A 22,704-nucleotide genomic window follows, 5' to 3' on the forward strand; every position below is an offset into this window, starting at 1 on the left:
GCACAGTTCTCTCTCAGGACACTCCTGTTCAAATCTAAGTGGGCAGGAGGTGGGTGGAATGCAGCTGAGAGCTGCCAGAGCCTTGTTTCTTCCCCCCTGAGCTTCTTGAAAGAGTTACCGGTGAGGTAAGAGACAGAAATAATGTAAATTACACCTTTCTAGCTCTATAGGGACACACCTCCTTGTGAAGTAAGAAGAGGAGGAGCAGCAGCATTGTGCTTGTCAGGTCTTCAGGCAGGCAGGATGGGAGCCAAGGGAAGGTTAGGTTGGATGTTGGCCCAAAAGGCACTACCTAGACACGTGCATTATTTGTTTCCCTAAAGCTGATGAGAATATATCATTATAATTCAGTCATTCATTGCTCAGTTATCTGACAAGTTTTTGTTTTATGAAAAAGTGTGTTCAAAGATTAAAAAAAAAAAAAATAGAACAGCCCACAACTTGGGAAAACTATGGCATTTTACATATAAAACTGTTTTATTTTGTGTGAAATTTAACTAAAATGATCTTAATGATTTATGTAAAGTGAAATATTGGGTTTTCCTTTTTCTTTCTCTTTTAGTGCTGGTCTCACACAGGCATATTAATGATTATTTGTCAAAGTCACACTGTTTGCTTACAAGGTACGAAGGCTTTTTAGACACTATAATGACAGCTTTTGATTCACTTGATAATATTTAGAATAAGCCATAAAAGCCAATCTCTGAACGAACAGACCGCTTTTATTGGCTTTTAGTGCTATTACTGCTATCATAAGTGGTAAATTGGCCTAATGCAAGTAATACTGCTGTGTCATACTGTAAAAACCGCTGCTTAGTTTTATATTTTATTTATTTTTCATGAAAAAATTTTAAGGCATGGAGACTATACTGTCCTTCTACAGCTGTTGGTGATTCCCTCCATGCGAGAGCTGAGGAAGCTTCTGCTGCTGTTTGGACTGTCTTTGCTTAGTGATTACCATCTCTGATAGAACAGGGCTAATCATAAAGTTAGGGACCAAGAATGTGAGTCAAGTGAATATCCTCCTGAAGATCATAGGCTGTTTATTTATTTAAATCATAAATAAACTAGGAAAAAAATTTAAAAAAAGGCGTTATTTATCTGGAAGCTGAAACATATACATTTCAAATACTTTATGCTAGGTTTTTTAGTATGTCTTGTTTTATAATAGCAATAGTATTTTTTAAAATAGTAAATATTTAAAATATCTGAGAACAATATATTTGGTCACAGCTTGTCTAACCAGAATGACTAGCAGGTGCCATAATTGCTTTTTCCTATGATTCTTTTGACTATTTTTCCCCTGTCTCTCACCATATCTTCTATTGCTTGCCTATTCCTGGAATATAAGCATGGATTTCAGAGATTTAAAATTCCAGTAACACACAAATTCTTTTTCTTTCAATCAGGAGAAAAAAGTTTATCATACATTTTTATTTGGTTTGGTAGTGTTTATATCCAAGGCAAATTGTTGAGAAGAAGCAAAGTGAAAATGAAGAGGCTTAGATTGACTTTTGAGTTTCCATTCTTTTATCTTCCCCTGTCTACCCCTTTGCCCATGTACTGTTAATGTGGACTTTTCTCAGTCAGGAATACTGACTGACTTATCAGTCACAATGTAAGTTTAGGTCTAGCAGTCAACATAGGTGATGTGACTATATAACAATTTAAAAAACATTCAACTTCAGCTTGGTCTGAGTCAAATTCAGAATTTTTATATGTGTAACAGCAGGGATTGCCCAGTGTATTAGGCCTCTGTTAATCAACAAGAGAGACGTTGTGATTTAGTTTGGTATTGACTACTTCAGTATTCGATGAGCGTGGAGAGTGAGTGCAGCTCATAAGGTGGAAAGCTGAAAGAGTTGCATCTAATAGAAATTTGATACACGAAGTAGCCCTGCAAAATTGTAATTACCTGAGGATGTGCTCTGTTTTTCTAAGACTCTTCTCAACTTATTTCTAAGGTCTATTTAGTAAGATTGAGTGTCATGCAGAAAGCCAGCATGAGGCACGGGTTAAGAGAGTTAACCTTGAAGACCCTTTCTCTGACTGTCAACACACAGAAGTCAGAAACCCTAGGAAGTCTAGAGATAGGAAATACTAGTCTGAATTTAGCTTTATTGATACATAAGAACATGTGTTTGGGGCTGCTTTATCTGGGAAGCAAGAGTGAGGCGAGAGAGATAATAAACGAGTCTTGTTTTGGGGGAAAAGTGTAGTGTATTTTTAAATTTACCTAAAACTTGAATATTTCAAAGCCAAATATAACTTCATCTTAGTATACTATGTGGCCATTAAAAAATTAGTCTAATGACAGAGGAAATTCTGAGTAATAATCATTAATTTAACCAAAAACATGTTTGGAGTAATTGCTTTCAATACGCTGTGGGAACAGGAAGAATCATGTTCCACTTTAATTTTGTCATCCAAGTATTTATGGATATGTGATAGTGTTTTGGCACAGGTGTTAGTTAACATGGGCATGTAACAGAACAGACATTTTCATGTTAAAAGGGTTTAACCCCTTTTTAAGACAACTATCTTTATGAAGATCACAGCAGAAAACTCTTCTCTGTAAATCTGATGTCTAATGAGTTTGATGAGTTTCAGTAGGAAGATATTGATTTGACCTGTATTTTACTCTGAAGAACTCAAGTGATATTTACCCAAAATCTACACCTCTGCTTTTAAATTATAGGTGCTCTGGTATAGCCAAGTAGTGTTCCTATCTGCATCTTCACTGCAATAACATTTTCTTTCTTTTGAAACTGCATGTAGGCATATTTCAGCAAGAAGAACATAATTTGTCAGTAATCAGTTCTCGGATGTCTCAACACTATCATGGAAATGTTTGTGTTTTTCTGTAGAGCACAACAGTGAGCAGTGCATCTACTTCTCTATCTCTGGAGCCTACTGATGTATTCAGGCAGAAGTTTTTCTTCCTGCACATATTTCTGTACTGTGTATATTCATTTATGTGTGAGAGAAGAAAACATTATCATGTTTAACTGCTGCAATCATAAGCACGTTAAGTAGACAGATAATAAACAATCCATCTGAATTTATGATTAAGTTAATTGTGTCTGTGTTTTTCTAACATGTTTATTCAGATTAAAGACTGAAATTAGAATGAGACTGTATAATCAGGAGACCCTAAGAGACTGTGTGACTCCTATAAAATAAAAATTAATTTAGAGGTATAGCAAAGATCTTTGTAACACTTGACTGTCTCTTAGGTGGTAAAGAGGCCTTGTGCAATTCTCTTCAAAAAGATGAATCTCAGTTGTAGTAGGAGCTGTTAAGAAACTCAGCTGACACTGAGGGCTTCAACACCTGATTTTTGCATATACCCTTCTGCTCAGCAGGCACTAGAGTCCCAGATTCAACCTCTCGTACATCACATGCAGAGGAATGGGTAACTGGGAGTAGTAATATGACGGGAGAGGTGAAGAAAACACAAGAAGAATTAAAGTAGGTAAACCTACTGGAAGGAATGGGGGGAAGGATCACACCAATGTACTTGTGGATACTCCACTTACATTGGGCACCTCTGCCAGCCTCTGATCCTGAGGCAGAGCAGGAGGAGGTGCCCCAGTCCCTTCCCACTTATGTGAGTGAGATCCTTGCTGGCAAGAGCAGCTGGTGGATTGGGCATGGCCCAGGCTCAAATCCCTCTCTACTTGCTCTCAACAGTGTGTTGAGATAACCTGACAAAGGTTTTCTACTTTTTATTGAATAGATGAATACTGTCTAGCGGGTACTAGAGCCAATCTCCTTCCCTTCACGCCGGTGTCCTAGCTGTTGGGCTGTAGTGTCCTTTCCTCTCTCTCTGGAGCAATGAGCTTTAAGTAGTCTATCCATACACAGACACTTGGGAATCTCTAAACCACAATATTACATAGGGTATCTGATAGCTGGGTATGAGAGTTTTCTTCTGGAAGGTGGGAATTTGAGTCGATTCATAAAATCCTGTGCTCTCAGCCCAGATCTGAAGTCACAGAACTACTCAGTAATTGCTAAGCTGTTCTGATAAAGGGGGGTTATGTCCAGTATTTTATTATTGGACATTTAGAGCAGTCACTCTTAATGTCTAAGTACCTTTCCATTTGAATTTAGTTCTAAATACTTATTTAAAAAATAGATGGAAAAAGAATTCCTTTGAACCTCAGCTAACAATGAACATTTAAACTAATTCCATTTTTGGTCTTTTTCTCAACTGTTTTCAGTTTTTCATAAGATATAGACAACCAGCATGCCCAGGATTTATCCCATTCACTGCATTTGTTTTGAGTACTTAGAAACTTTTGGAGAATAATTGTGAGTCTCCAATGAGATGAGGGGAGGCCTATTTTTTTCATAATCTAATTATTGTTAATCTAAATATTTCATTGGATGCGTCCAATAGTAAAGATTTTGTTACAAGTCTATGTGACTGTCAGTCTGGCTTTATATATCAGAGTATAATCTTTCAGGCTTGTAAAACACCTTCTGAAAACTGGCACTGAACTGCTTACATCTATGATTATCCTGCCTTCAAGCTCAGGGTAAAAGTACCTCAGGCCTGCATAGTGGTTGTCTTGACGGGATTTCTATCAAGGACTTAAGTTCTATAAATGAACTAAATGCTCATTAATAGGTTAGAAATGTCTGTTTTTCATAGATTTTAAACACCTAATACTCAACTAAATTCCAAGGTCTTACTGTCTGCCTCCAGAAGAAACTGGTAGTAAGACTGAGGATATTTACGTTACTACTCCAGATTAGAAGGAATACAAATAATTTTTTTTTTTTGAGCTTTCAGAAATGTAAAGTTGACTAAAGAAACTGACATTGGGCTCCAATTCCACCTTGAAGAGAAGAAAACCACTCTGTGAAAGTGATGCATGTATTGGAATCTAAGGCCAACAACATCCCTAATAGGGAGTGGTTACACAGTCAAATACTAAAAATGATGAAGCTTCTGAAATACTTATCACTTTTATTATCACTGATTTTTTATCATCCAGGTTACTTAATTCTGTTAGTACAGGCATCTTTCTGGCTTGTATTGCATTAGAGCTGGGAGACCACTTTGGCATCTGACCCTTCCCTCTATGAATTGAAGTGGTAAAAATGAGACCTGTTGCTTCATTCCTCCTGCCACATTGGTGCCTGAAAATGGTTACAGATATCTGTCTTAAACATGCTGGGACAAATGAAATCTTTTGCAAGCCAATGCAGCTCTGTTTCTTTAGTGGAATTCCTCACCACTTTGACACTGACCCTTAGGCTAAGGTTTTCCATGCACTAGTTTGCCATCTAAAGTAGGAAGCACTATGGAAGCCCTTGGATCTGTGGATTCTGCTCTAACATGTATGTTTCTGTGAAAATCAACAACTAATGAGTATCTATTTTGTTGTTACATGTTTTGTTCTACTGACGCAACTGAGGGCAAAATTTTGTAGATTTTGCCCAAGTACAGCAGACAACACAATTGGTCTGGAAAACTTCCAGGGGTGAATGAAACAACATCTTCAGGTCTTCCCTGGAATTGGCAGTTGAATGACATAGACTTTTATCTTCCTTTGTGGAACAAATTCACTTAAGGCAATCAAACCTAAATAAACATTCACTCACATTTTTACAGTCAATACCCAGCATAGAAGTGTGACTTTCACCCTATCACCCAGAGAATTACCACTGTCTTTACTGTACATTCATTCCACTTTTGTGGCAGTATTCAAAGTCTTACATCTCCAAGGATCCTCTGGTTCAAAGATCAAGGACCGCTCAGTTTATAAAACCGTAATTAGGAGTGGTGAGCTGGGACCATTGCAGATTTCATATACTCCCTGTCCACTGGAAAAGAGTCTTTAAATCTGCTGTTTTACAACTTAAAGGAAGGGTTGTCTTGATTAATTCATCTGGTCATAGTCCTGAAGCTGACAAGGCATCTTCCAGGAATTTGAGCCCCCTGGGATCCTTGTCATCAGTTTTTAAATGTGCTTTTCTTGTGTGTGTGGTGTTCTTATCTGGAAACAGTCTGCTTAGATTACAGTATTCATCTTATAAGCATTTGGCATGTTCTGTTACATGAAACTGAGAGGTATTTCTTTGCTATCAGTCTTTTATAAAGCTTTTCAATCCAATGACTTAAATCAGGCTGGTAGAAGAGAGTGAAAAAAGCTCCTGGACCCAAGTCAGCAAAATTCAGGGAACAAGTGTCCAAGCACGTATGCAAAATTGTATTCATTGACTTCTGAGTTTCTAGAAAGAAATTCTAAAAATGTCATTTAGCTCCCTAAATGCAGGGATGTAAGTTGGATCAGAACACTCTGCTGAGAATAATCTCAGCAAAAGTACAAGCCTTGTACGTCTACTCCAACCCCTGTAAACTAGGTAAAAAGCTGGAAGGCTGTGAAAGAACTGGGAAACTCCCTGAGTGTCTCCAGGACAACTCACCTTCTGCAAAACCAGTCTCATGGTGTTACATCCTTCCCACTTTACTGCTTCTTATAAAAGTCTCTTAAGGCCCCTGTGTAGCTAGTGAGAGGAGAATGCTGGGGAAAAGGCGTTTCTGAGTGCTGTAATATAGGAAGGTTTTGCTATTAACTCCAGGACCAGGCTGCGAGATGTTTTGGTGTGGTGCAGTTAGGAATAATCTGCTCCCGTATTGGATGTCTGGGATGTACCACTAAGAAATGTGGTGCAGTCTCACCCAATGGGATTACTTCTGGAGTAAGGTATTATTTGAATATTGTCACTACAGCCAGGTTTGTGATAGGAGTAAATCTCCCTTTTCATATGAACTGTAGTCCTTGGAGGGGTGAAATATAATCCTGAACAGGGGCTCTATTTACCACTTAAGCCCTATTTTATGGTTTAAGTGCTGACCTTGTACTGACCCTCGGTACAGGGCTGAATTTCTCCCTACAGCGAAAATCTGCTGGCTAGAGCAGCTGACTAAAGAGATCGGGGCTAGACTTTTTAGTATTTGCAAGACAATGAAAACAGGTTTATTTTAGACAAAAATGTTTCTGATTTATGAGAATTTCAGTGCAGAAAGGGGCTATTTTGGAGAAAGTCTTGAGATTAGAATTTCAGTTATATTTTTGGCAGGAGAGCAAGGAAGCCATTTCATTAACTTTTCACTGGAAGTTATATATGGAGGGAATTTGTGTACACAGCTGGGCAGCATAAAACAGGAGGGCTTTGTGTGAAAATATCCTGAAATGAAATTTCATTTCTGTGCAACTTGGATCTGCTTTCCGGGGCTGCAGTGGCCAGTTTTGGATGAAACCGTAGGAGGGCAGTATTAGGCCCTCACACATTTTCCTTTACATTTGTAATGCATGCAGAAATAGTGAACAGACCACTGCTGGTCCCTGTGCAAAATCAGTGTCACCTTTTACAGCTTTATGTCAGTCAGATAAGCTCCTGCCTGCTCCCACGTATCCATATGGCTGTAATCATCAAGCGATACCAAGAGATTAAATGTTTGTAAGGAACTCCAAAAGCCACATGCTGAGGCTGGTGTGAATTTAGCTCCGCTTTGACCTCCCTTCCCACCAGATGGCTGCTAATCTGGCACTAAATCACCACCATGGTGGAAAGAGTCCCCAGTTCCTTGTGGAAGAGGCAACAATGTGGTCATGGCTGTGCTGTGCAAGGTGGGAGCATCCCTGAGTCATCGCCTGGGAGTGTTACTCATCCTTGGGTACTGTATTTCTAAAGGCATGTCTTGTGTAGCTTCCAGATTTCACAGGACCCTCTAATAACTGTGCTTATTAGGAGCCCATAGAGATGTTTTTTGCTTGGGGTGTGATGGTCTGCTTGTTGCACATCTTGTGGGTGCATGAAACAGGCGGGGACACAGGCCAATGCAGAGGATGTTTATTTAATATTACTTTAAGTTACATTAGTTGTTCTTTACTTATGCATGCATATTGATATTCTATACACTTTGTCATTTATGTCATTTTGTGTGTGTCAGGGCAAAAAGTGTATAATTGGGGATAATGCATGTGCTGAGGAGTCCTATTTTAATTTTTCAGGGCAGAAATGTAGATAATTTTGCAAGTGCTTATTTGCAAATGAACCCATGTTTCGCTCTGCCCTGATGTTTTGTAGGCGTTGGCATGGGGAATTCTTTATCTCCATCCAAATGAGCTCTTCCCCACGGGAAAAAGCAAGCAGAGATAGCTGCCTCCACTCCTACACAAAATACGAGTCATTGTCTGGCTTTACTCCTATGTCCCAAGCTTTACTTGAGTCAGTTCTCATCAGTGCTAAGGTCAAACAGAACTGCATTTTCTCAGTGCTCATTCATACTGATTCTGGCTGTTTTGCAATTGGTGGTCTGATGCATACCCTCCAAACACAGGTTTTATCTGTTGTGTAATCTTCAGAAATAATAGTCCTGAAAAACATGCCACACTATCAGAAAAGATTGCTGGTATATATTCTTCACCTTGAGACATCTTGGGATAGGTGTGATCATTTCACCATCCTCATTCACACTCAGGGAGTCTCTCATGTTGTCCACATCCAGACTTAAGTGCTACGTGCCTTAGGAGGTATAGAAGTGTTTTAGGACTTAAAGCCCGGTAAAGCTAGAGCACACGTTTATCAGTCTGCTTCTCTGTTTACATTTGTATTATTATTTCATTATAGTTCTACAATCTGCTAGGCACTGTGGAGGACCTCAAACACCTCACCAAAAAAAGGCTTGTAGGATAAGCAAGAAATAAAAGGAGAAGGTAAATATGCCATTGCCCATTTTAAAAATACAGTCTAGGGTTATGATTAGGTAGATGTTTCTCTCTAAGACTGTGCTGGTTTGTCCAACATTGTATTTTTTCCCTGTGTCATCTTTAACTCCCATCAGGCTTCTGGTGCATTTGTGGCAGTGAGTGCAGCAGGGGGTGTAAATGACTTACTGAGAGGTAGAGGCACGAGTAGGACTGTTTATGCTCTTTCTCCTGATATGATAAGATACAATCCTATATGCATGTTCTAATGTTTTCTTATAATACTTTTCACAAACCTGGTTTGGTTTCTGTTTTTCTTTGTGGAAGAACTTTTCCCTTGGAATGAGGTTTTGATTTCTGCTTTTAGAGGCTTCAAGACAAAAGCAAGATATCTTCTTCCCAAAAAAAGTGTAAGATAAATAACTGGCAGCCAGATTAAAATGCCACTCCCTCAGACCTGATTTATCAGCTTCTAACATCGAAAGCCAAAAATAAAGTAATAGATAACTTATTTTGATGTTGACCCACTACACTACCAGTCCATGAGATATTACTTTGCAAAACATTAAGAAAAAAATGAAGTCTAGGAAAGATACTAAAGCCACAGCCTAGTCTATATTTTTTGTTTATTTCTGATACTATGTGGTTCATGATTGTTTCTTTTAGAAGGAACAAATAATCAATACAAAACCATGAATAAAAATAACTTTTCTTTAAAACTGGATGCTAAAAGAACATATAGTCTTCTTACTGTGCCTGATGGAAACAGTACAAGTCTGTTCTCCACAATTCATTGTTTATTGGAATGCCTGAAATCTATACATGATGTATTTTTAAAACATTTAAACATAGAAGTTAAGCTTCTGCTCCAGTTTGGTTCACCATATTCTAAAAACCCACCATGTACCACAGAAGTGTTTAAAGCAAAGAAGCGATAACAAAACTTTTAAAAAACAAATTTCAGGATAAGATAAAATAATGTCTATATTCTTAAGGAAATTTTTTATTTCCTTATGAGAAACATTTCAGCTATTTATTGATGCAGCTGCTACGTAAGACCTTCAAGGCCCAGTTCTGCTCTGTAGCACTTAAGAGACGAGAGGTGCCAATAGACAACATTTGTCTCTTTCTGAAAGAAATTATAGCTCCTCCAAGTAGAAAACAATCCAAACATTGCTAATGATCTAGAAACTCTGAATGGTGTCTCTCCTTAGAAAGTGGAGAAATAAAACATTTTGGATTAGCATCATTAAGTGAAATGAAGTCAGCAACGTATGGGTGTGAGAGATGCCACCCAGCTACTGGAGTAGGTCTGGACTGGGGATAAATAACTGTATGGGACTCAGGGCCCGTGCCCTGGGTCTTATCCTGCTCAGACATGGACCAGTTAAAGTCCTCCATACCTTTATGCCCCTTTTGTCAAGTTGCAATTCTCTTGTGCTTTACCATCTTCTGATGGAATAGATACTCAATTAAGTTACGTGTTTGCTGTTGACAAGCTAACGTGCAATGCTGTCTTGTAGCATCAGACTCCGCTGTATCACTCTGTGATGTACAAACTGCAAATCTTCCACTTGCAGAGTTTTTACGGAAGTTAGCTGACACCTTACAAGCAGAGGATTTTGAGTGTCCAGCCAAACAAAGTCTACATGTCGGCCAGTCAGCTCTGCTTGAGTGTGCAATTTTCATTCTGCACAAGTGCTGCATAAACAATGAAGACTGAAAGGCAGAGACACTAATTTAGGCCTACTTTATTGCAAACTCTCTTACAGCTAAAGGATCTAATGTACAATTAACTACATGAGCTTAAAATAGTGATGTACATTTTACAGATGACATAATAGTGGCTATAAATGAGACTTTTCCTCAATACCTCCCTAGTTAATGTTTTCAAAATATGAGGTCACTTGTTGAGTCTTCCCCAAATACTTTTGTTAGGATTAGAATATAACTGTTCTCATTAGAACCTATAATTTGCACCTAACCATGGATATTTGATTTGTATCATGTACATCTTGAAAATCTCTGCTTTGACACTGTTTAATTCATGATGTTTTTGTGTGTGTGTGAAATACAACAGTGACTTTATGACCAACAAACATACATGAAGATGTAATAAGCTATGTAATAACTTGCCAAATCAATTTTTTCCGAAGGAGATATATTGTAAGAACCTTCTCTCTTTATGTGTACAGATATGCAATAAGAAAACTTTTGCAATCGTATGTCTATTTCTTCTGAAATCAGTTAACAGAATGTAGTATTTGAAATACCAGTATTTGATGCAAATGAGTTACTTCATACCTGTAATTTTTCAGTCTTTAAAACTGAAAAAGTCCCTGATGCTTGGTTTTTATGGCTTCTTTGCTTCAGAGAGTCTCTATTTCATAAACCGCTGACAACTAATGCTCCTTTATTTTAAGATAACACACTGCCAAATCTAAAGTTTCCGGGTTGATCTTTACTTGCGTTTGAGAAAACCAAACTAATATTAATGTAATTCAGTAATAGTTTGAGTTAATAAAAACTTTTCATAAGAATTAAGAGGATGATCCATACTTCCTAGTGGCTTATAGTTCAAGTCAAATAAAACTTCCCCAAGAATGCAAAGATATTAGAAAAATGAACTTTCATGTTCCTTTAAAATTTCATAATTTAGGCCTTTCCGCACCGTAAGTAAATGTGCAAGCATTTTTCATAGAAGTCAAGCTTTGAAATTTGTTTGGTAGAAATTACTGGCCATATTTAAGCCTATAAGGTATTCTTATGCATTTTTCTTAAAAAAAATAATTTTAATAAATGATAAATATATCTGAACACAAACCAGTAACTAATAACTCATCAATGTAACTTACCTTCCTTCAGCCAAGAAACATTTTGCTTGTCATGTTCAAAACTTTCTGCTGGTTTGATTTTTACCTTGTCTGTCTTGGCTTCTGACATCTGTGGGGGAGAAAAGAATTTTGGGATGTCACATTCTTTCAAAGAAAGTTTCTGACAAAGAAATATGTTCTCTGTTTAGGTTCCTGTTATAATATATTGTGCTTACTTTTTTTTTTTTTTCTGCAGATTATTTATATTATGTAATATCTGAGTCGTTAAAATTATGTTCTGTTCCTAAATGCTTTATCAATATTACATAGTTGCTGTTTGTAGATGGGCTCTTTTGTAATGTAACTATAAATTACATTATGAAATGAATGAGTGATATGCTCATAGCATGCTGGTAATAGATGTACATATAACACATAGAATAGATATGGTCTGGCTAAAAAAGGAGGCATCCAGTCTGCCTGTTTATTGTGGTTCAAAGTTGCTGTAAAGCTTTCTGTCAGAGAGAGGTATAATTATGTAAATAACCATAAATATTTATAAAGGCAACTCGAACAATGTGTATCCAAACCCCAAATCTTTACTGCCACTTGCGACAATTTATTTGCTGTAATGCGAAGAATCACATGCAAGTTACAGTACCTGAGGGTATTATGTATACAGTAGCTATCAGCCCGTACACTGTGGTTTACTTCCATTGCCTGCTAGGAATAAGATTAGGCTGTCCGGGCTTCTTCTAACTGCTTTATATTTTCATTGAATTCAGTTAGCTAAAGCATTTCTCTATTTTTACCTGTATCTTCCAACCGGGGGGGAAAGCAGCAGGGTTCAGACGCCGAGGAGGAGTGCTTTCGGCCGAATCCCTCGCTGTGTGTTGATGTCCAGCATTCCCATACACTGACAAAACCGAAAGGATGAGCAGTGCACTCTCTGCCTGCCTGCTGTGTGGTGCTAGATTTGTCTTGCTGCCAGAATCAGCCAACTTATTGCTGGGTGGTTTTTTTTTTTTTTTTTTTTTTTTTTTTTTGTTTGCATGCACTTCTAGAGCTGGGTAGGGTAGGGAAGGAGCGGGGGGGAGTGGTAATCAGCATCCCAGAACTAGTGGAGTGTAAAAAAATCAAAAGCTTTGGAAAAAAAAAATGTTTTGGAGGGGTTATAGCTGTAGTTCATAACCCAGTGAAGCTGCAAGAGGAGAAAGAAAATAAAAAGGGAACCAGGAAATTAATAGCGACGAATCAGATAAATGTGTCAATGTTTTGGCTAAATGTAAGTTAAATACCGAAGGATGTAGAAATTAGACCGTAAGTGCCTATTTACAGCTGCCACCATGGGAAAGAAACGGTCTGATCATGTGGGGAGCTGAGTGCTGTGACCCTCCTGAGCTCAGGAGGGTAAAATCCATCATCATGCAGGAGAGCAGGTCTGCAGAGGGACAGTCATTACCTCTGTTACAACAAGGCTGAGGGGTCTCTAGTGGGGACAACCCTTGTGCTGGGTGGGTTTCACAGTCAGCAGCACAGAGGGCAGGGGGACAGTCTAGATTACCCTGTACCTTGAAGGCACTAAAAATGTAAGGTTATTAGTGGGCTTTAAAAATTCTCTTGCCATCGTTACCATCAATATTGCTCTGTTAGGAGGAGTAGGGTAAAGCCTAAAGAGAACAAGATTTTAGGGTGCTCTGAAGTTGCATCTTCCTTTTTCTTTAGGACAAAAAGAAAATGTCACTCTGCTTCCCAGAACTGAATTTTGAAAGTGTTGGTTGCAGAGCACATTCAGAATTACTCAGTTATCTTACCTTTTAAGCAATATTTACAAGATTTCAAGCAGCATTTGTCACCAGATACTATAATCCAAGATCCCAGTGCTTAAGTGTGGCCAATAAATAATAACATATTCCCTTTGTTATGACAATTATCTTCCTCTACTCTCCCATCACATGTCATTCTTGCAAGAAAAAATGTTTTCTTTCTTTTTTTTTTTTTTTTTAAATCTCCTGTGCCAACATGACTGAGATTCTTCTACCATCTTTAGCTAATTGTGAATTGCATGGTAAGTGCCTACTTACATCTCCAAATTGCAATGATTAGTCTTGCATGGTTTGAAAACCTATTTTAAGCAGGGTACTTTGGGAATAATTGCAACCACAGGGGGGAAACATCTAGGGGTAATATTTTAAGATCTTTGTTCCATTCCCATTGGATGCAGCTTTGGCAATCATGTATTTTCAATTGCAGTTCCCATCTTTCTCCCAGGAACACCTATTTTTTCCTGGGATGTTGCACCTGCAATGCTTCAAATTTATCAGTGGTGCTGATTCTTCAGCTGAATTTGTCAGAGAGGTCTGTAGAGCTCCTGGTGGGTCCTAATAAAATCATCTGGGCTCCACACAAATCAGCCTAGACATATCTGATTGCAACCTGGATCTGATGCTGCTGTGCATTTCAGAATCACTGTTTAAAATTAAGATATGGGTTGTTTCCAAAACAAACTAGAGAGAAAATTATTTCTCTCTAGTTCATTCGGCACTCCATCTCTGTTTTTCTATAGACTTTGTCAAAATTCTAACGTCTCCTGAAGAAATTAAAGCAGACAATAAAAACCCCTCTAAAACCACTAGACTTAAAAGCTACTGTTGATTGAAAGAACAGCCCCTGAAGTCTTGTCCTTAAGGGTTTTTCTCACTTAAACTCTCCTTGAAACCAGCAGGATCTAGTCCTGAGTCTAGACTCAGCCTCCAGAAGTGCAAGAAACAAGCATCACTGGCAGCCCATTGCAAAATGTATCCTCCAAACCATGACAGTACCAATTTGACAAAACTGGGCAAACACAACCCTGACTTTACATCTGTGCTTCAACAAGGATAATGCAGATTACTGTTCTGAAATAATCTCTTCATCTGCTGTCTCAGCGGAGATGACCTGTAGAACTGTGTGTTGGTAGCATACAAACATTCAGAAGTGACCTAGCCTGAACCTCAGGAAAGAGCCCATCAGTGAGTTAAGAAAACATTCAATGACTTTCCTATTCAGAGTGTTTTCCGTTGTTGACATTCAATTAACGGTCCTAATGTTTTAATCCAGGAACATTAAATGTAACCTTTCTTAATCATGATCAACTCCAGTTTTCTACTGAGCTATGTTTCTGTGTGTTATTTTTTTTTTGTCTCATTTCATTAAGTTATTTTGGATAAATGCATCAATATTTCTGTTTCCTAATCAATCTTAAAGTAGTTAGAGGAAACACAAGCTTGCCACGCATCCTTGGTAATGCTGGGCTTTACAAAGGAGGAAGAAAACATTATGAGAGAAGGTCATTAAAATATTGAGTAAACTTGTTTCTATTAAAGCTGTAATTGAATTTTTAAAGCCATGGCCCATTTTAAACACCGAACTTTAGTTTATGGTTTGATAATTCATTTCACTTTTATTTTATAGGTTTTATTTTATAGCTATTAAATAGCTATGGGCCATCACTTGTTCCTTTTCCTTCCAGATTGTGAAATAGGGCATTTATATGGAGGATAAAATAAAATAAAAAAAAAATCATAATGCCAAAATAGATGTGATATCAATCAGTTGTCAGATAAATGTACTGTATCAAGTGCTTGTTGAGATTCAAGAGTATATTTTTCTGGTCTGCTCAACTGGGAGCACATTCAAGTCTTTGCAGAGTTGGAGAATAGGAAACTTTAATAGGTTGTAATAACCATCAAAGCAGAGGAAAAAACTCATTGTTGGTCCTAACAAGCAACAAAACTGTCAAGGTTTCCTTGTGTGCTTAATGTTAGGTCAGGGGTCCAGAATCAGATCCTGTCTAAGGGAGGGTGTGTAGCTGTAGCTAGGAGAGTTTTTGGTTACATCCATGGGTACAGTATTTACATTATATTTCACTACATAAAGTGACTTTATACTTGAGAATATGAACTGTGTGTCTAGAAGTTGAATTTTCCAGTGTGATTTTTCCACAGTACAGCATTAGATTAAGCAGTTATCTATTTCTTGCACAATCTAAGTAAAATTTAGCCACTTGTCCACTGGCAAGTGGCGCTCTGTAGCTTTGGAATACCCCATACTGCAGTAAATGTGTTGTGTTTTTTTTTTTTTTTTTAAAAAAATAGTATGATGAAACTATACCTTTGCTCCATTTTGCACCCTGGGGTGATCATTTCCAATAATAAAGTGAGTATAATGTGATGTGCCCTGTCAAAGTTAAGGAATCTCTTCTTGATCATGCATCTGTAGGTAGAATATTAAGTTGTGGGAACACAGTATACAGCCAAATTATCCTGGTGATTACATGTAAAATGCATAGTTTTTAAGCCGAACCATCATGTCCTGTGAGTGCTTCAAATGCAAAACAGCCTGTTTATAGCGACTACCTCAAACTGGCACTGACAAATGATCTATATGCTGCAGAGGCTCTAAGCAATACAAAGACAGTAGGATTTTACTCCCCATCACTCTGCCTCATAGACACTAGATAATTTTTCAATAACTGTGTCCTGCAAGGGGACACATGGGGCTTGATTTCACTTTTCCGCTCAGTGCCACAGTAGGTTGGTGAGTGTCTGAGAGCATTCTTAGACCAGAGGATGGAATGAAAGCTTGAAAAGGTGGGTTAGCAGAGAGGTCACTAATAATGTAGAGGAAGCACAAATCAGTAAGATTAAGAATGCTCTGTATTTCCACTGAACAGTAAAGAAAAGAGAGAGACTGCATGTCTTTCATCTTCCAAGAGGGCAGGAGGGAGGTTACTTGTTGTCTGCACTAAAAGGTGATGATGGGGACAATGTTAGGAGAAGAGGACGAAGGGCAAGTGTGAAATAAAGCTGAGAGGATGATATTGTGGTGCTGGGATGGGGAAGGCAGAAAGACCCAGCTTTCAACCCTGGAGCCATGAGAGCTCTGTCCAGGCTGGGAAAGGGCCTCTGAATGCAGCAATATACTTTGGCTATTTTCCTTCCTACCAGCAGCAAATTCTCAGAGGCCTCAGCCAAAATTAAAGCCCAGGCTTTATAGTGACATACGAGCTATGTGTGCCTTTGTATACCCTGGCTTCAAGCAGAAAATCTTCCCATGTCGTTTGATGTTTTGTCCATTGCAGGCCAAGCTCTCCATTTCCTCTCTGTGCGCTGACTTTATAGATGATTCTACATTACCCTGCTATTTAGGTGGGCGCGTCTGGATGGGAAGTACCTCAAACTCAAATGCTTTTATAAAAATGTATCTGTAGCGTGTTATGGGACAACTTGCCCTTTTAAAGGCTCAGTTTGGTGCATTTGGAAAGGCAGATTAAATGGGTCCCTTGGGTGGACCTCTCTGGGGCAAGGGACACCTGCTACAGGAGACCTTTCTGGATAAATATTTGAAAGGCTCTGGGACATTACAGCAAAAATTGGGGAAGACTTAATAAGATGAGATGGAAAATAAGCTGAATAATTGCTCCCATATCACAGTGTGTACTGGTATAAGGGGGACAGGAATGTGACAGTCTCATGGAGGGGATGTATTCTTTGGCAGATGGGTGTAACCAACAGTAGTTACGAGACTCATGGGGGAATGTACAGGAGTTTAACAGGTGCAAAAAATGAAGGTTGTATCTCCATTGCAACAGTTCATTACTACTGTGTAGAAACTGGCTATCTCAGATTATTGCTGGACCCCTAGTTGAATATATTTAGAGGAATTTTAAATAATCTCAGGAGGCCATTTACTCCTTGTTTAGCTCAATACAGGATTGACTTGTCTACTTGAAAATACTCAGAGAACCTGTTCTTGAAGTCACATGAAGACATGCAGGTACATGCCCTTTCCAGGCAGTCTACTTCAGTGCTTTTCTATCCTGATGACAATACAAAAACTTTTCTCGATGTCTAACCTAAGTCTTCACTGTAGATTCAAAGCTGAGTCTCCTATCCTTTTGTGACAATCCTTTAAGTGGATAAAGGAATGTTATCACATGTTTCCTCAGCTTTTTTTAATTGACATTTAGATTACATTCATTAGCCTACGGTCAAGCCTTATAACTTGTTGGAACTTTCCCTTTCTGGTAACATGGAGTCCAAAAATTGTCACATTCCTCCTAGGACTGCCCATATGGGGTAGGACCATGAGGTTTCTGGCATGTTTTCCAAGCTTTCTTCCTGTTTATAGATTCTAGTATGTTGTTTGTCTTTTTCATGACAGGATGAAATTGTTGACTTATGTTTTGTTTATAATTCATCATGTTCCCCAGATTCTGTTCTGCATTGTAACAATGTAACAAGTCCTGTTCTTTTTTTTTTTTTTTTTATGCAATTGATTATTCCTACCTAAGCATAGGATTGTTCAGCTGTGCTTCCTGAACTTCATCCCAATATTCTCCATATTATTTCCCTGTTTTGTGAAGATAATTTTGAACTCTTGTCCTGTCCTCTACAGTGCTTTTTAGCCCGGAACTGTTGTGGTTGGGCTGATGGATGTTTGCAGAATTCCTGCAAAATCACTTGTCTCTGCAATACAAGCATTTGGAGTAAGTCAGAAATTAAGCTTTACGTTTCCCAACTGCACGCTCATGGTTGGCATGTGTGCCTCTACAGTCCATTCCCTTACAGGAATCATTAATACCTTTAATCTTTGGTTCTTCATGGTTTGATAAACTACAGAGGCAGCTTCTGAGTATCAGTATGACACATCTGTGTGCGTAAGTACATGTGTGGAGCCATAGAGAAAAATCCCTCATGTTTTCAGTGAGTGCAGAGCAGATACTGGGATTGATGATAGTCAAATCACACTGTCTTTTTATTTGCAATCTAGGTAGGTGCAACAGTGATTTGCTATGTGTTCCATCACATGTAAAAAGCCAGTGGCAAGTATTTTTTAATGAAGAGGAAACTGAGCACTTACGGACTTCTTTGCTCACTGGTAAAGCTTGACAGCACCTCCCTAAACAGCGCTATCCCAGATAAGATGTCAGTGAAAGCGCTGTCATTTTTAAACAGAATGAAAACTGACTTAAGTGTTTTCCCTTCATGGCTTTAAGTATGCTGCTTTCCTACAGTGGTTGAAATGTGGTCATTTCCTCAGAGGTGTTGAGTGGAGCTGAGAAGGAGGGGTTTTGTCTAAATTACTCTTATAAGAAAAAGACAAAATTAGACCCCTATCTTATCTCAGGAAGATGTCAAGGGAACTTGTAGCTGCCTTGAACTCAGTGCTACTATTTCTCAGCTCACCACTAATGAAATGAATGTCTTGTTCTTTTACTAAGTTTGTTTGCCTTTGTTTAAATCCTTATTATGCCAGAGAGAAGGCAGCAGTAGAGAGAAAACAGCCACTTTGTGAATTCTTAGGTAGGGTCTCCCTGGGGTACAAGAAACCTCAGCTCAATCTCCTTCTGAATTATTATGTTAGCTTCTAGCTGGATTGAAAAAGGTCTAACAAGCAAGACTAAGAACTCAACCTAAAGAAACAAATACGTTGTTGGTTATGGGAGTTACTTGGGATCTTTCTCACTAATGCTTCTATGGGGTGCTTTGTAAAGGTCTGTGATTTGGACTAGTGAAATGAGAAAAACTGAGAAGTCTCAAAGTTTTGTGGAGGAGGAAATACATAAGCACATACAACTGCAACTGAAGTCAGTGTGAGCTCTGGGAGTTCAGCACCCTGAAAATAAAGTCTGATGTCTAAATGAAATTGAACTTCAAAAAGAACAGTAGTTTTCTGGCCCTTTTGGAGCCAAAATAAAAAAGTATTTATTTTATTTGATCAGCTATTCACAAATGATGCCTTTGTATCTTTAAAATAACTACAAACCAAATTCAAAACTGGAAGCTCTCATCTTTGATGTTATCTGCAGATAAGATAGAGCTTTGAAGCACTAACGGGGACTAATTGGAATAGAATACCAATACAACTGAAAATTAATGAAAAACATGAGAACTGTTTGGAACACTATCACTCTAAACTGGGACCATTTCTTTTCAAATACTATAGAATTTCAGAAGAAAAAGTGCAGTTCCCTGGACTGTAGATGAAAGAGGAGAATTGTCTGATTCAATGTAGCATGATACTTCAAAAACAATCATAGGGTTTAAAGTCATTTGTATGTATTCATTGTAATTTTAAGTATCAAATTCGTTCAAATATGTAACAGGCTGGAGGAGGGTGGGGAAGGTGTGTCACAGGTGAAATAGTATCAAATTAATATTTTTTTATTTGAAACAGGCTCTTTTTTTCCTGTTTTGTTTTGAAGACAGTATTTCTTTCCATCCTGAGTTTGAAAAGTATTTGTCAAAGTTGCTGGAAGGGAAGAAGAAAAAATAGTAATGCTATATATAGAAAGCATGCAGATGAGAATAGAGCAAACTTATATTTGCAATCAATCCTGAACATAGATAATAAATTGTCATCAGTCCTAACAGTATACAAATGATACAAAGGAGACTAACATTTGCCCAGGAGTTTCAACTCCTCTCTCGTAGGCCAAGCCTGCTCCGATGCTCTGTGAGGTTCAACTGGCTCATGGTGAGACAAACCAGGGAAGAGCAGAGATGCTTTGGAGCTATTCTGGGGAGCAACGTGCCCTGGTGAAAGCTCAAGCAGCCCTTTGGCTGTGCTGCTTTTCTCTGTGGGCAACCTCAGACCCTAAGCTGGGATGATCCTTTCCAAGTTTGCCAAAGTGTAGTGGAAGTGAGATACATACATTTGTATCCTTGCTCCTAGTAGTGTATGAAGGCAGTGTGCTCTCTAGAGCTGTCCAAGAAACCCACTTGGTATCAAAAGAAAATTATTCAGGTTGTTAAAAGTATTCTGATATTAAGCAAAGTCAGAACTGAGGTTGCTCAGGCAACCTTATTTTTACTCCCTCATTCATTAATATACTAGATGATCACATAATTGAAGCTACTAATTTTTAATTCAGACCATATCTTGGGTTTAGACAAAGATTTGTGCAAGGCAGCTTGTCCTACCACAGAAAGCCTGGGGACAGGGTTTCAGAGAGGTTTTCAAATACTGCACATCCTTTGCTAAAAATATGAGGAGCAAGGAGGTATGTGACCATTCTAAAAAAAACCTCTCAAATGTGAGAGAAATATCTGTTGAAGAGAACTGCTTATCCAGCACAGAGACTCTCTGCCTTCTTGGGACAACACTGCACCCTTTGCTATCTCACCTCAGAAGACTTATCTGGGCAGCCCAGCCTCTACACACATGGCCCCACATACCCGTTTCTTTAGCTGTGGTTCTCACATTGGGCAGCATCTCTCTGACCAGACAGGTATCATCTAACTTCTGGGGATCAGTGGGGTCAGCTCTTAATCTTTATCTTGGTTTAGATGTAAAATACCATCTATTCTTGCCAAAATTGTAATTGAAAATACTGTTGATGTCATCATCTGCTATTTTTCAGACCGCTCACCATGGCTGTTCCATTTTCATAACTGTTTTTCTACCTAAATAATCATTAGTTCTTCACTAATGCAGTAGTGACTGTTTTTTTTCAAACATTACCTAGGTGGTAAAACACAGGATTTGTGTGTTTCTGCAAAGGTCTCCTTCTACTGTGCAGTTTGGATGAAAAGCAGTCTAAAGTTTTTATTGAACTATCCTTAGCTTTCTTCTCGAAAGCAAAAGATGTTTCTCTTCCTGCACTACTTTTTAGTGTTAAAGTTATCAACAGCTTTTGTTTTAATGCCTATTGCTTTTTCTTGAGAACCTGAAATTTTGCTATCCTCTTAAGTGCTTGTTTTCTCCAATAAATATTCTGCACTGTTGCTATATTTCAGTTGTTAGGTTTCTCAGGGGACAAAGCCAGTAAAGAAAGAAAAGGAATAAACAAAGAGCTCAAAGTCTCGAGTGTCCAAAAATATTGCAGTATCTTGATTTGAATAATCGAAAATTGAGACACTCTATTTGGGTACATTTCATCACATAGAAAACTTTGCATACAAATCTGAAGTCTGCCATTCCCTCCATTTCCTTTGAACATTTTCATTGCCTATCTTTTCCTGTTTTGTCTATTCCAACAAAAGGATAAGTCTACATGTTATTTATAAATAACGTTAACAACTTTATATATAATATAAAAAAAAGTCCCACAGAATAGATGGGGGGATTATCTTCCCATGTTTTTGCAATGACAAAATAAGATCCCTTGATTTTCTTTAGTATTACTGCAGCAACATGAGAAATATCTACCTTTGTTGGATGTAGATCTATTTCAGAATATATTAATATGCGCTTTTCTTAGTCTTAGCTGGAAATACTGAAGATAATTGATCTAAAAACAGTAACAAGACCCCTGCTCTCCTTACTTTATTGGGAAGTTGGATTTAGATGAGACTTAATGTGGTCATCCCAAAGGAGAGCACTTTAGCGGACTTCTGTTTCTAATTAAACTCCAAAACAAAGCCAAGGGTCAGCAAAGTCTGACTTCTCTTACATCTGAGAATTCCAGAAGGTTCATTCAAACTACGTCTTTGGTCCAGATCCGTTTCTTTCCATATCTGGTCACAAAACCAAGGAAAACATCATAGGCAAACATGAAGAATGAGGGGAAGAGCCTTATTCTTACCATCCAGCCAGGCCTTGGATCTTCATGCAAGCTGCTGTCCATAGCCTCCCTGTGCCCAACCCTTTATTTCGCACCCCCGTTTTCTTTTCCTTGTGTCATGATCTAAAAAACCCTTGTTGACACAAAGTACACTGAAGAACCAGAAGCAATTCTGAACATCCTCAGATACAGCTGTATCACCAGGTCTGACCCAAATACAATGAAACGAAACCCAAACTCATCGGTTGGATAAGGCGGCGATGTGCACGGAGGGAAGCTGACCGGGTCCAGGTCTACACTGTGCCTCAGCACGGACCCTGACGCAGCCCTTGGGTCTGATGATGAGTGACATGAGTACATTGCAACAGAGGCCTCTAAAGGCAATCATTGCCTGGCCCAGCTTGTTTGACAGTACTTAATTTTTAACCTGTGGAAATTTCTGAAATATGCATCTTAGAATATCTGCTTAGCCTGCCTATAAAGTTTTAATTATTAATGGAAAATCAGAGTTGAGGTATAGTAATGATTTATATGGGGAGGTGTCTTTACACAATCTGCTCTCAAAGCTTTCTGGAGTATTACTCTTAGTGTCTAATTAACTTCCGAAGAGTGA

The 22,704-nt window shown here is 38.4% G+C and overlaps 1 protein-coding gene across 2 annotated transcripts in view; it reads right to left on the reverse strand.

Moving 5' to 3' along the window:
- MDFIC2 (MyoD family inhibitor domain containing 2) overlaps window positions 1-11,672 on the reverse strand; it is a 46,356-nt gene extending 34,684 nt beyond the window's left edge. For both annotated transcript variants that reach the window (XM_032985651.1, XM_032985650.1), the window contains exon 1: window positions 11,585-11,672. In XM_032985651.1, the coding sequence (XP_032841542.1) occupies window positions 11,585-11,672 (88 nt within the window). The remainder of the gene's footprint in view (window positions 1-11,584) is intronic.
- Between the last annotated feature and the right edge of the window lie 11,032 nt (window positions 11,673-22,704).

The sequence above is a fragment of the Tyto alba genome, unplaced genomic scaffold, assembly GCF_018691265.1.
Source record: "Tyto alba isolate M040663 unplaced genomic scaffold, T.alba_DEE_v4.0 Super-Scaffold_3, whole genome shotgun sequence".
NCBI classification, from domain to species: Eukaryota; Metazoa; Chordata; class Aves; order Strigiformes; family Tytonidae; genus Tyto; species Tyto alba.